Below are 15288 nucleotides of genomic sequence, written 5' to 3'. Positions count from 1 at the left end.
TGGGTCATAATGAATATGATGCAGAATAAGTAAGTAGATGTGCTCAGTTCTGACTAATGTTTCTAAAGCAGTCTGTGAGATGTTAACATGATAGTTGTTGATCAGATTAGAAGTCCTGTTGCTTAACGTTACTTGTTTAGGACTGCACTGTTTTCAAGTAGATGTGTTGGCCAGTGAGGTTTGATGTTGACTAGTTGGGATGTTGTTCATTCATTTAGCAAGTTTTTTTCCCCCTCACTTAGTTGAGTTGATTTTCTGTTTTGCGCTGGAGCAACATCAGAAATGCGCGGAGAGAGCATCGCTTGCATTAACTCTCTCTCTCCCTTCAACACATGCTGCTGTTGCTTAGAAACAGCAGTCAGAAATGGCCAAGAATGCGTTTGCGAATATTTTTTCTCCCATCAGTGCAACATCAGTTAGTGTGTGTGTGTCGGGCATGTAGCGTTTCCGTGTGCACCTGCGTGAATTCGCTCTGTTCTCGCTCTATCAGAAGTGTGCCGGCTGCTGAAATGAATGCCATGAATTATGAATCTGTGCGTGCGCGCGTGCGTGTGTGTGTGTGTGTGTGTGTTTCTCGTTGTTTTGTTTTATTCATGCCTCTCTTCTCAACTCCTCTGCCAAACCACGTCCAGCGTGACTGTGAAGATGAAGGTTTAGCGCTCTTTCACAGCCGGCATGAAGTCACACCTGAGTTTCCTGTCGCAGAGAGTCCCTGATCTGAACTAATCGTTTACTTGTTTCACTGCGTAATTGTCTTTTTTTTTTACATCGAGGCAGTGCTGGCTAGTAAATGATTACATGTCATTCGGATTAATGTAACCAGATTCCTCAAAAAGTAAAAAAAAAAACTACATTTTAAAACACAATAAAAGCAGAGATTCAGGCAAACCTTTCATCTAATACTGTTTACTTCAAGTCACCCTGAGATTTTAGAGTAATAAGTAACGCAGTAACACGACTACATGTTCATAATTCTTTGAAATTGGTTAAAGTGACACTATTATGAATTTTGAAAATGAGCTTTCATGCTGAAGTCAGTGGAAACGAAGTGTGAAATCTGAAAGTGAACCGTGGAAGAATATGAAGGTGTATCATTTGCAAAACTCGAGAGCTTGGCAATTTGATAGAGACTTTGGTCATATTAATATTTGTATTTGTAAGTTGTAGCTCTGAAGGTCTCGAGTTTTGCAACTGATTTACCTTCATATTTAAAAGACCTTCATTTGAAAAAAAAAGACTTCTTTCGAACGAGTCCCAAGCCGTTTCGTGTTGGCGTCAACATGAGACATGGTTTTGGGTTGGTCATTATACATAAAGACTACGTTCAAACTAAAATGTGGACATGGCTCTGTACAAAACGGTGGAAACAAAGTGCTGATGTTCAGATAGTTTAAAGAAAGAAGATCTTCTGTAAAGTTCGGAGCCATGTTCCTATTTTCCCCATCTGTTCCAGGATTGTGACTGACTAACACACTCCAGTTCTGTGGAGCAATAGCGCTGGGCTTGTGTTGGATTTGTGTGTCAGGGTGTGATTGGCGCAGGGGTCAGGGGTCAGGCTTTCATATTGGAATTCATAGAGTCTCTCAGCAGCCACCTGCGTGCCGGAGCGCTGATGAAAGACCCTCCACCCGCAGGTGTGGGGAAGTGGAGTCAACAGGTGCAGCAGACTGCGGAAAAACAATGTAGAGTCATCCTCTCAGTGGGCGTCACTGATGGAGGCCCTAATGCTCACAGACTCCGTTCACAGGTGAAAATCAACTCATTTTACAGTAGTATTCATCTTTAAACTTAACTAAAACTAAGATGATAATTATTTGTGCTATAAACGGTATTTTCTTACTAAATATTATATTACATTTTTTCATAAAATCATATTTTTACATTAAAAAAAATCATTAAGTTTGAATTAAAAATTAAGTGCTAGCTTGATTTAAATTAACTTCATTTAACCGATATTATTATTTTTTATTTTAAATATAATTGTTCACGTTACACCCTGGTCAGTATTTGCCTACAAAGACTTAAATTGTCAACAACAGAATTTAGTTTAATTGAATTTAATTATTTGATTTAATTTGAAGTTATGCAAGATTTTGAATTACATTTTGGTTGATTTTTAAATTAATTTCAGTTCATATAAAAAACGATGAAGACTTTCGTTGATGATATTTGTCTACAGACTCAAATTTAAACTGAAAGCAATGAGAGGCAGTAACTTGACTGATTAGTGAGAAAATCAGATTATTATTTTTAATAATTCCATTAAATGTTTTTTAAATGTAGAAAGTAATTGTTCACCCTACCCTGATCATATTTGTTCGCAAAGCTTTACGTTTATGCTACAACTGATTTATGTTTGAATATTAAATCGCATGTACAAACAAAAAGAATCCGTGAAAAAGACTTGAATGGATGTCATGCAGTGAATGTTCACAGACCATATGAGTGTTCACCTTTTTGTTTTGTTGTAGCATCTTGTTGTGCTGTAAACGCATGCTCGTAATGAAAAGGCCTGGGAATCAGACTAAAACACCTGAAATAGTGTTTCTATTTCTTCCCAAAGGTGATTAACACCTTCAGTCACATTGATCACAGACTGCAGGTGCGCTCAGATTATGGACAGCTCTTTAGATGTCACGTGATGTTAATGTGTTTGTTTATCCAGGTGAATGAACTTATGCTAATAAGGTCTCTGGGTGTTAGAGAGAAGTCCCATTATTACAGGTGTGATGTGATGCTGACAACTCCGTGAAATGACTAAACTTACCAGTCATAGCATTATAATATTCAGGTATTGATTTCAGATTTATGGTGCAAATACGAAATGCTTATTTCAAGCGCTCATGCTTTATTCACGTACATTTAGTGTATAATGAGTTTTCCATAATCAGCTTTCCATGTATCAGTCCTTCTCTGCAGAGTAATTTTTTTGTGCCTTGCATAAAACCCAAAGATGGTGCCGTCTTCATACATCACAAGCTCTCTCATTTCCCTTCTGGATAGACTATGGCGACTCTGAATTAATTTGAAAATGAGTTGACGTTTGATCTGCGTTCCAGAAAAGTGCCGTGAATCACTCTGAAATGTGGTCCCGTGACTTTTAAACGTATTTTTATCCCAAAACCTGAACAGCACCTGCTGATAGTGTAGTTTTAGCACTCAGTTAATTATAGTAATTATGCAGATCAGATAATGCCACAGTCACGCCCACAAAATTCACATAACATTCAAAGAAATATGTGCGTGTTTGTTTAGAATTATACTGTATATGTATATTTGTGTTTGAAAAACAATAATCACCATGCATTTATTTGATCAAAAATAGAATATTATCAGTTTATATATATATATATATATATATATATATATATATATATATATATATATATATATATGTATATATATATGTATATATGTGTATATATATATATATATATGTGTGTGTGTGTGTATGTGTGTGTGTGTGTGTGTGTGTATGTGTATATATGTATATGTATATATATGTATATATATATATATATATATATATATATATATATATATATATATATATATATATATATATATATATATATATATATATATATATATATATATATATATATATATATATATATATATATATATATATATATATATATATATATATATATATATATATATATATATATATATATATATATATATATATATATATATATATATATATATATATATATATATGTCTATATATATATATATATATATATATATATATATATATATATATATATATATATATATATATATATATATATATATATATATATATATATATATGTGTGTATATATATGTGTGTGTGTGTATATATGTGTATATGTATAGTTTTATGTAGTAAAGTGAACTAAAGTTGTGAAGTTGTTTTATTAATTGGCTCAGTGTGTGTTTCCTCGTGGTTATAGAGAAAAAAATTGTAGCTCAATGTAGTTTTGTATTTCAAAAAGCTCGCTAGATTAAATCTGGTCCTCTGGAGAGCTGGAGGTGCTTTCGTTGTAAACTGCAGTTTTTATGAGCGTGCTTTCGGTGCAGAAGTTAGCAATGCATTATTAAGAGCACGTCTCTGCCCTGCATAAAGTCTCATAAAGTTTGTGATTTTTACCTCCAGAGATTGGCTTTTGTGATGTCAGCATTTCATCTGCTTATAAAACGGTTGGGCTGCTTCTCCTCGCGCTGCCTGGAGGACATCGTGTCTTTCTGATCGCGGCTCATTCTCGCTCTTGTTTCCTCGGTCTCTGGGTGTAGTTCGGTGAGCGTGACCTTTCTCGGGCTGAGAGCTGCTCTCCATTCAGCCAGTGTGACTCAATTTGCACATGATGACATTTGTTGTTCGCTCACTGCTCGCTGTTGTTGCAGGCCTCTTGTGATTCAGAATGAACTTTATATAAAAAAAAAAAAAAGCACAAAAGAAACAAACAAAGAACGCATAAGGTCCGTCAAAATGCTCTGTTCTCAGCGTGGTTCAGGGTTGACTTGTTTGAATGAGTGAATCACATGCTTTGAATGAGATGTTCCTTGAAATGCCCCAGTAGTAAAATCAATAAACAGTTTGAGTGGTTTTATTGGAATAGATTTGTTCTGTAATAAATAGGTTTAGTGTTTTAAATTAGATTTTTGTGTGTGTGTGTTAGTTATTTTAGTAATAGGGATAAAATGCATTTATATTTTAGTTTTTATTTCAAGCAATAAATAATTACTTGTTACTTATAGAATTAATTTTATCATTTTATTTTAGTTATTTATTTATTATTATTTTTTTAATAATACGGTGATAACCTAAGTACTTTTTACAGCTTGTGCTGTAGTCGCTTTGTCAATGTTTACCTAAACGCTGATATTTTGTTCTTCTTTTTTGTGTGTGTGTGCGTGTTGGTTTGGTTTTTGTTTTGCATTTTGTTAAAAGAAAGAAAAAAAAACCATTGTCAATATATTTTTAGCACTTTTACTTTCTGTTCTTTTAATAAGAGTATTAAAAAATATATATCAATAAAATATTTTAAATTCCCAGTAAGAAGCATGCACAGCACTGGTTGAGATGATAACGGAGGTATTTCTCCGACCCAGTGACCCTGACCCTTACAGGCACAAACTGGCCTTGCCAGCATGACATCAGCATTGTTGTTTTGCTCTCTCTCTCTCTCTCTCTCTCTCTGGTTCTAAATGAGCCGGACTATTATTTAATTTTTACACAAAATTACAGCAGAATCAGGAGAACACGCAAAGCCGATGCATTTCTGAAAGCACTGATGCATGAGATCGATCCTGTGTAGCTGGAAGCATCTGCATATGTTCTCAGCTCTCTCTCTCTCTCATGCTCGAGTAAGTGTTGCTTGTATTTTGTCGTGGCGTTTATCTTCTGTGTGGTCGGGTGCTGAAGTTATTCACTTGTAGTGATTGAAAGGCTCTGAGGTGTAATGGCTTAGATGCCAATCTTATTATGAGCCAGAGAGCTCAGTCAGTGTGAAGTGGTTCTCCATCAGCCGGGCCAAACACCTCCAAACCAGCTTACACCTTTGACACCTCCAGCCGTGGATCACATTAACTCTTCAGGCCTCTCAGATTGTCTTCGAGCTCTTTCTTTTGACACTCTCACGTATCAAAACATCTGCGGTATCAAAAAGTCCCTTTAATCTCAGCGGGTCGTGTTTTCAAAGCTCTGATGGATATCAGCAGTGATATCGGTGTTCCTCCTTCCTGTGATTCTTAAGTACACCTACGTTGTAGGCTAACTTAGTAAGTAAATAGTAACTTAGTTACTCACCAGTTGACTAGCCTTTTGCTTATGCCCCTCCACGAGGCTAGGGGGTTAAGGGTTGCTGTGCTGTTTTGGGGTTTTAGGCTGTTTTGACCATAGAGATATATATATATATATATATATATATATATATATATATATACCTAGATTTTGTTTCTATAGGCCGCGATACACAAGACGTCCGCCATATTGTAGCGGTCTAATTTGATGTCATTCACCATAGTATTCATTGAATATTCGAAAGATGTCACAATCCTGCACACAATGGCTCAACGTCTTCGTGTGAATCTACAGTATGGCGAATTACTTTAAGTTCACGGTTCCAACATGGAGGCCGCATCTACGTTCTTGGAGCGGTCCAATGAGGCATCTATATGCGTCTATGGTTTTGACTCTCAGCGTTGCTATGCAGTTGCTAAGGTTTTTAGAGTGTTTCTTGGGGGATTTGAGTTTTTCGGGTGTTTCTGGGGAGTTTTGAGTATCGATTTGTGCTTGCTAAGGTGTTTTGAATGTCTAGGGTGTTTTACAGTGTTGCTGTGTAGTTAAGGCGTTGAGCATCGTGCAGTGTTGCTATGCAGTTGCTAAGGTGTTTTGGATGTATCTTCAGTATTTGGAATGTTGCTATGCAGTTGCTAAGGTGTTTCAGGTAGTTTTTTATGGTGTTTCGAGAGCATTTTAGAGTTGCTAAGGTTTTTATAAGTTTTTAGTGTTGCATTGGTGTTTAGAGTGTTACTATGCAGTAACTAAGGTCTTTTGAGTGTGTTTCTAGGGTGTTTTACAGTGTTGCTGTTCAGCCTTTTTAGGGTGTTTTGAGTGTTTTAAAGTGTTAAAAGACCGTTTGTAGAGTTTCTATCCCATTGGTTGTTTTTAGAGTGCTGCTACTGTATGCAGTTGCTAAGGCGTGCAGTTTATTAGTTTTAAAAATCTCTCAGGCCTCCTGCCTTCTGTTGTGTTCCACTGACTTACTTTACAGTCTCACGACATGCTAGCATTAAACTCTGTTGAAGTCAGTTGCTATATGCATTATGACACCTCTGTTAGCATGCTTCTTACGTAGGCAGTTGATACCATGGCAGCCCGGTGTGTTTTGGAGTCGAGTCTCTGGATCGGTGGACAGTAGTGCGTGTGGACTGTCGTATGCCAGCGATTTGTAAAACCAACAGATGGACAGATCGGTTCCGCTCACAGCAGCGCCCAGTCTCTCTCTGCAATGCAGCATCTGAGCTAGGACATCTCTTGTGATCTTTTCTGTCCACCAATGGATTGCTGATCTATCTTTTGCAGTGCTGTAGTCACGGGACACGTATAAATAAGCCATATTCATACAGAAAGGTTCTCAGTGGGTGTATTTGTAAAGTCCAAATTCACAAAATAAATAATTTCTCTCTGCTTTAGATGCCTAGAAAATATTGGAATGGTTGTAATTAATTGCATTTATGAATGACTGTCACCTGGAACCGATCAATTTAATTTATTAATATAGAATTCATTCAGCGCTGATAATTATGCAGGGACTATTAATGAGCATGTTAACATTAGTCAGCCTTTAATCTTATAATGCACTTATGAATGCATTCACGTTTTGGGGTTTTGTTTGCTCTTATTCTCACTTTTGTCTTTTAGGGAACACTGTTCCAAACGGCTGCAGTTCACTCCAATCACACAATTATGTGCTTGACTACTTTTCTCATTTTCCTAACCAGAAGAGAACACCATCATTTTTACATTTTACATGAGTAACAAATGTCATGTGCATTAAAGAACAATACGAAATTAATTTTAAAACTCTTTCTCTCTAGTTCAACAATTCAAACTGTGTTAGGTTCATGGTCAAATAGCATGCACCATTTACTCAATAACGCACCCATAATGACCGCATGCAAACACTTGAGAATAAGGTTTTATATTATCCTGAGTAGGTCTCTCTACGATCATTTTTAATAATATTTTTTGCTGCATTTATTTAATCAAAATACTAGACGAAGTCTTTAGTGTTGCATGATCTTTCAGAAATCATTGTGCTGATTTGCTGCCCACAGGACATGATTATTACCAATTTCTTATTAGAATATCTGCTTAGCCACATGCTAATGCGTTTTCACAGTGTCGTGAGCTGGGTTTGTTTTGCTGGACTCCAGTGTACGCAACATTAGCGGTAACTCCTGGGTAAATTAAGGTGCAGCAGATTTAATTATGAGCTGAACTTCAATTTTCAGGATAATTACATGGCGACTTGGTGTCTTGAGGAAGTTGTGATGTGTGATGGAGTCTCAGCACTTGTTCCTTTGAGCCCAATTACACATAATCCAGAGCTACTCCTCCAGAGACCTTGTGTAAGGTCTACGTCAGAGAAGTTCAGCTCAATATCAAACCAAAACATGATTACAGTCGTGTCTACGGAAAAACGCGGCGGACTGCAATTTTCCTGAAGATGATGTTTCTTGGGTCGAATTTAGCGCTGTCCAGTTTAAAGCAGTAATAACGCATTAATGCTGTGCCGTTAGCGGGTTCTGTGCTTGACCTTTTCAACCGTACATAGGTTAGGCCAGGGTTGCCAGATCTGTGGTTTTCCCTTCAACAAACAACAGATTCAGTTTTCAAATCTCTTCTGCTTTAGTACAAGTTGTAGCACAAAATAAACACTTCGCAGGTATGTTGAAAATACAGTTCAACTTATAGCAATGTATCATGTTTTATGTAGCTGTCAGTTATGTTAATGAAATATGTAGTAATGAAAATAAGTAGCACTGAATTTAATAGCTTTGTTATTAGCCTCTAATATTATGTGCTTAATGAACAGTCTCCCTGTATATTTTACAGAATTTGTTGGGAAGATTTATTTTTTTGTATGGGCACAAATTATTGGATATGGGGCTGAGAAATTTGTAGTTTTGAACGTTTTTCTTAAGCATGTTGCTGTGTTGTTGCTAGGCTATTTCGAGTGTTTTAGGCAGTTTACTGATCTAAATGAATCGTTTAATATTCGTAGGTCATCACTGAGCCTAATCATGAGTGATTGTAAGCAGACCTGTTTCTGCAGTGCTGGTGGTGGTTAGTTTAACTCACTTTTACTTCTAGTCACACTTTGTGTTCTGCTGTATTTGCTCACCTGCTTTCAGATACATGCGGCGATGCTATCAAAGTTCAAGTTTGTACCATTTTTGTGAGTCTCGGACCTCTATCTGGGGATTGGTGACCTCAGAAATGCATATGATGGCTCTGTCGTTCAGGTAAAGGTCGAGTTATTTCCATCATACGCCGTGTCGTCTTTGTTGTCATTTAGCGCTTTATTTTATGTGGTATTTGAGAGTGAGAGGGAGCACGTCGGGTCTCGGGCCTTGAAACCAGACGTTGGGAATTCATTTAGAGAGCATTTTCAGCTGAGTCACTAAAGGTTAAAGAAGGAAGTCACCCTTAAAGAAAGATGGAAATGCTGTGTGCTGCTGTGTGATTCTCAGCGGCCAGTTTAATTATAGCAGCATGTTTGATATGAAGAGCTGGCACGGATATCAGATGAGTGTGGGATGTTGATTATTTCATGTTTGTTCTTATTTATTTAATGCTTCTCTGAAGTGGTGCGGATTCCTGTTTAATTATTTCCCAGGGCTGCATTGCTAGATGCCATTTGACTTTTGCAGTCATCCGATTTTCTTTTTTCTTTTATTTAGAGTTAGATCAAAGTTGGGATTTCTCCGTTTTTGAACTTGTAGTAGTAGACCCTAGGAAATGAAAATTCAGTCATTTTAAACTTACCTTCATTAGATACATTTTCATTGTATTTGGAACACATTTAGTTTATATTAAATAAGGATTTTGTGCACACCATTGCACTTTAGTGATGAATTTATAGTATAGAACTGCAGTGTTTGATTTACTCATTAATCCATTCTATTTTATTCTCTTGAATATTCATGGTCTAAACATCTAAACTCGACTAGTCAGTCAGGTTTAGGTTGACCTGACCATCTAACTGAACTGCTAGCATGATAATTGAACGGTAGCATGTGACATTTGTAGTAGATTCTATCAGTCAGGTGATGATTTTTACGGGAGCTCTTTCCTTTATGCCTGAAAGATAATTATTTATCAGATCACAAAAGCTAAATTGCACTGATATTATTTGACGAATCGGTCTGGCAGTGGAGGTTTGACCTTGCTTTATCTTTAAGCACAGAAATGAGCCGGAGTCTATTCATGCTAGCATGCTAATGGATGCTGATGGCTATCGCGGCTGCTTTCTGAACTCAATTAGCGGCGTGATTGTGTGATAAACTCTCATTAGCATTAAAGCTAGATGCGCAGATTTCCAGATAGCGCCATGCTACGGCTAAATGAAGGCTGAGAAATGCATAAATTTAGTCGTTAATCAGACAGAACGGGCTTATTCATATGATGATGACAAATTTGTCATGATTGACTTAGAATACTGTGGCATGATGAGGTTTTCAAAGGCTTAAATTTAGCAGAAGTTCAGAACTGTTAGTGCTGTTTAGGATTCTGAATCACACAGGCAGCCTGTATTATTTCACATTTTTTCATCACTCGAATATGAACATTTGTGCGCCGTTTTCAATTCAGGACTGAGGGCGAGAGAAAATAGCGCCTTATGTAGTTCGCAAGGTGCTGTGGATTAGTGTGAATGTGTGAGGGGAACGGCTCTGGCTCTCTAATGGGTTTACTGTAATCACTTTAGGAAGGGTTTTATCCCGTGTGCTGTTCTGACCCATCTATCCCGCACACCCACTCCACCGCTGACACCACACCACACGCTCATTTAACACTAATTAGAGACCATTTAGCAAGTGTTGGGTTTTTTTGAGCTTTAGAGAGCTGGCTGGAAACCAACAGTATACGGAACTGTGCGACACTAAAGTGAATATATATAAATATATATGTATAATATTATTAGTTCTGTCTAATCAAATACACACATTATAAACAAAAACTTATTTTGGATGCAATCATTCCTTGTTGAGGTCAGAGAATGGCCAGACCGGTTCGAGCTGATAGAAAGGCAACAGTAACTCAAATAACCAAGGTATGCAGAAGAGCATCTATGACACACAACGCGATGTGCTACAGCAGCAGAAGACCCCACCGGGTGCCACTCCTATCAGCTAAGAACAGGAAACTGAGGCTACAGTTCACACAGGCTCACCAAAATCGGACAATAGAAGATTGGAAAAACGTTGCCTGGTCTAATGAGTCTCTACTTCTGCTGCGACATTCGGATGGTAGGGTCAGAAAGCATGGATCCATCCTGCCTTGTATCAACGGTTCAGGCTGGTGGTGGTGGTGTAAAGGTTTGGGGGATATTTTCTTGGCACACTTTGGGCCCAATAATACCAATCGAGCATCACGTGAACGCCACAGCCCACACAACGCCTGCTGACCATCTCCGTCCCTTTATGACCACAGTGTACCCATCTTCTGATGGCTGCTTCCAGCAGGATAACGCTCCATGTCATAAAGCACGAATCATCTCAGACTGGTTTGCCAATGAGTCCACTGTACTTAAAAGGCCTCCACGGTCACCAGATCTCAATCTTTGGGATGTGGTGGAACGGGAGATTCACATCATGGATGCCAACAAATCTATTCATATAAGCTGCAAATGTGCTTCATACCCAGCCCATCTGAGAGAACTTAACCGTGATTATAAATTGATCTCTTCTCATTTGAAGCTTAATAGAGGAATATAGCTTAATAGGAAATATGCATGACCATTATTTATTTAAAACAATTTTCTGTAAACATTTCTTAAAGGAACACTGCACATCTTTTGAAAATAGGCTCATTCTCCAACTCCTCCTGAGTTTTACTGTTTTTGAGTCCATTCAGCCGATCTCCAGGTCTGGCGATAGCACTTTTAGCATAGCTTAGCATAGATCATTGAATCTGATTTATACCAGAAGCGTCTCGTTTAAAAATGACCAAAGAGTTTCCATATTTTTTTCCTATTTAAAACCTGACTCTTCTGTAGTTACATCATGTACTAAGACAGGTGGAAAAAGAAAAGTTGAGGTTTTCTACGCTGATATGATTAGGAACTACACTCTCATTCCGGAGTAATAATTCATATTATGCGTTATTTGTTTATTTTATTATTTGTTTACTTTTTTGCCTTTATTTGTATGCATGTTTCTCTCTATCTATCCATCCATTCATCATACATCCATACCTCCTCTCTTACCTTTTGTTTATTGCATTCTGTGCTACAACAATATGATGAAAACATCAGCAGTTTACATTAATAATCAAGATAGAGTGCTGTAATTAGTGCAAGGTTTCTTAGGGCTTTTATGATTCATAGCGGAGTGAAACATTAGTAAAGCATGCATGTTTATCTTTGAAATCAGCTCAAGTAGTCTGTTTGTCTCTCTGGTTTTCATGCTCCTGTACTTCCCATGATGCACTGTCTTAGTCCTTACTCTGGCCGTCTCCAGGGTTTTTGTGCAGTAAACACTGTCTCTGTAATATTCCTTCTGGAGATGTTTCCTCTGAAGAGCCGAGAGCAGTCGGTGCGTCACACGGGCCGCAGCGAGAGATAAGTGTGCGTGAGTTTCTTGCAGGCCATCAGGTAGACGCTCGCGTGTCTCTGAGGACAGCAGCAGACTTCAGCGTCGGCAGCTCTTCAGTGGATCATCGTGCCGCGTGTTCACTGCAGCAGAAAATTGCCTGAGATGAGGAGAGTGAAAACCGGGAATTTAAGAAACTAAGAATTTGCTCTCCTGAAGGGATGAAGAGCAGCAGGTGAAACGCTGATGTTAAATGGAAAGAAACACCCTGCGTTTTCTCGGCATTTACCATTTTTCTGCCAACAGCACCAGTTATTGCTCTTTGCTAAGGCTTGTGTTTTATTCTATTTTAATATTTTTTTATTATTGTATTAAGCTTTAGTTTTTTTTAGTTTTTACATTTTTCAAACCATGTTATTTACCTGAAGTGTTACACACATTCAGTATTTCATATTCAGCATTTATTAATTTTTTTATTTAGAAGTTTGTGTTTGTTTTATTTATTCATGTATTAAAAAAAAAAGATCAATATTTTATTGGTTAAAAAGTTTAGATGTCCTGGAATCATTCGGAAAACAAATAATTTCCCTATTCTATTCTATTCTATTCTGTTCTATTCTATTCTATTCCCAGGCAGAAACTTCAGGAAAAATCTGTAATTTGTTTAAATAAGCTTGGAATCTGTAAAATCATTTGTAATACCTTAGCAACCACATAGCAACCGCAGAGGTAATTTTCTTTTCTTTTCTTTTTTTCATGAGTAAGCACCACTTATGCTTCCTTTTAGAATATGCAAAAACCCAGTTTAGGCGTCATTATTACTCATTACCACATATTTGAGTCGGTTCCATTTTGGCGGCCGTCATGTTTTGTCTGTTATGTTTTCCCTGCGGATCTTTGAACGCCGTTAACGTGAGTAATCACTTTACAGATTCATAGCCGTGCTGTGAGCCTCTTCTGACAGAAAGCGTTACTCAGGGATGTTGTAAATGTGAAGCGGTGATGTAGATTCTCTGTGAGAAGACGACGGTGACTGGTCTTTTGTGTCGTCTGTAGATTCAGCATCAGCTCAGGCCAAATCTCTGTAAGTGGCAATCAAGCTGCTCACTAAAAGCCTCCCACCGCTCTTAATTATTAATATTCATTTCCTGTTCAGACGAGACTACCTCATCTTCCTGACTCACGTTAGAATCATGGACTTCTCCGTCTCTCTCGTTCTCTGTTCAGTGATACACAGCGTTTGCTGGAGACATTAGTGGAGGTTTAGCAGAGGAGCTCTTAGACGCGAGACGAGACTCGGAGCAGCGTTGTTTAAAATAAAACCCTTGATGAGGATGAAGATGAGAAATCATTCAGCTCAGGTGACAGACAAAAAGATATACAGAGATTACCTGCTAATGCCTTTATTTGATTTGATTTTATTATTTGGTTTTTATATTCACAAAACACTGGGAAAGTGAAGAAAACAAATAATTGGTCAAAGTGCTGAATTCATTCATTTTTATTTAATTATTTTTACATTCATATTTCTTTTTTTATTTTATGGATTTTTTATTTTATTTTTTATTTATTTTTTTTTGTAATGTATAATTTTTTTATTGATTTGTTTATTTACTTAGTATTCATAAAAGACTGGAAAGAAGTAAAAAAAAACCTTCAATTTATGTAATTTATTCAGTGTTGTTTATTTATGAATTTATTTATCATTTATCAATTCTTATTCATTTATTCATGTTCGTTTATTTTATACTTATTTGTATACGTTTATAGTTCTTTTTATTTTTTATTCATTCGTTTTATTTTTATATTCATCCTGGATTCACAAAAGACTGGAAAAGGGTGAGGAAAAACTTCAACGCAAAAAAAATAGTGAGAAATTCATTCATTCATATATTCATTAATTTATGCAGTTATATGTTCGTTTATTTTTTTGATTCATTCATCCATTTGTTTTATCTTCATTCTGGTTTCACAAAAGACTTGGAAAGTGAAAAGCGGAAAGCTTATTTATAGATTTTACAGTTGATTTGTATATTTATTTGATTATTTATTACATCAGTATAATGACCTTTGGCTTGCTGTGTGAGATTGTAAAGCTTTATTCTCTGTAGAGTGATTCGTGCAGTGAAAAGTGCTACACAAATACATTTGGATGGAATTGAATTAATTATGTATGAATCTGTATTGCACAAAGCAGCAGTTTTGGATGGAAAGCTTTGACCGTTCTGAATTTATTTGTTATTTAGTTTATAGTGCGTTATGCCTGCCAGCGGTGGTTTAACTGTTACTCAAGTGCACATCGCTTATTTAGTTTTCATTTCATAGTCGTGCACCAAATTAACTTGTGAAACGGTGTAAGTTTTGATTGTTCAGAAGGAAGTGTAGACCTTTGGAAAGTGAATCAATTCCTTCTGAGCTGGAGATTTCTTCAATTAGAGTAAAACGAACGGGCGGCATTTCAGCTTGCGCATGTGCGCTGATTTCCAGTTTGGACTGAAGCTGTGACAAATCATGTGCATAAATATGCAGCGCTGATTAATTCACAAGATGAGGGCCGTATCCTAGAAGAGAGCTGAGATTTCACTTTATAATAGCGCATACGGAGGCCTGGGGGGGCCAAGAATAATTATTTTTCTGTCTTTATCCAAAATAACTTTTTGTGTTTGATAACAGAAGGCAAAAACTTTTTTATTTATTTATTATAATTTATTAGATAATAATGGTATAATATATATATATATATATATATATATATATATATATATATATATATATATATCATTTTATTTAAAACGTAAGTTTTCATGAATGTTGCATGTTGAATTATATACACAAATTATTATTGTTACAGAAGTTGTAGTTATTGTAGGTAATGCCTGCTTTTAACTTTTAACTCAATATAATAAGACAGACAGGTTTACACTTTTATTCACTAAATGAGCTAATCTTTAAATCTGGTGCATACTGTATCTCAAAGT

At 36.5% G+C, this 15288-nt stretch overlaps 1 protein-coding gene across 2 annotated transcripts in view; it reads left to right on the top strand.

Moving 5' to 3' along the window:
* The window catches only part of dock1 (dedicator of cytokinesis 1), a 214595-nt gene that overhangs the window by 139951 nt on the left and 59356 nt on the right, over nucleotides 1-15288 (top strand). For both annotated transcript variants that reach the window (XM_043253180.1, XM_043253179.1), the window contains exon 29: nucleotides 1-29. This exon is cut by the window's left edge and continues 66 nt beyond it. In XM_043253180.1, coding sequence (XP_043109115.1) covers nucleotides 1-29 — 29 coding nt within the window. The remainder of the gene's footprint in view (nucleotides 30-15288) is intronic.

The sequence above is a fragment of the Puntigrus tetrazona genome, chromosome 12 (assembly GCF_018831695.1).
Source record: "Puntigrus tetrazona isolate hp1 chromosome 12, ASM1883169v1, whole genome shotgun sequence".
Taxonomy (NCBI): domain Eukaryota; kingdom Metazoa; phylum Chordata; class Actinopteri; order Cypriniformes; family Cyprinidae; genus Puntigrus; species Puntigrus tetrazona.
This window is presented reverse-complemented; position numbering and strand designations above follow the sequence as displayed.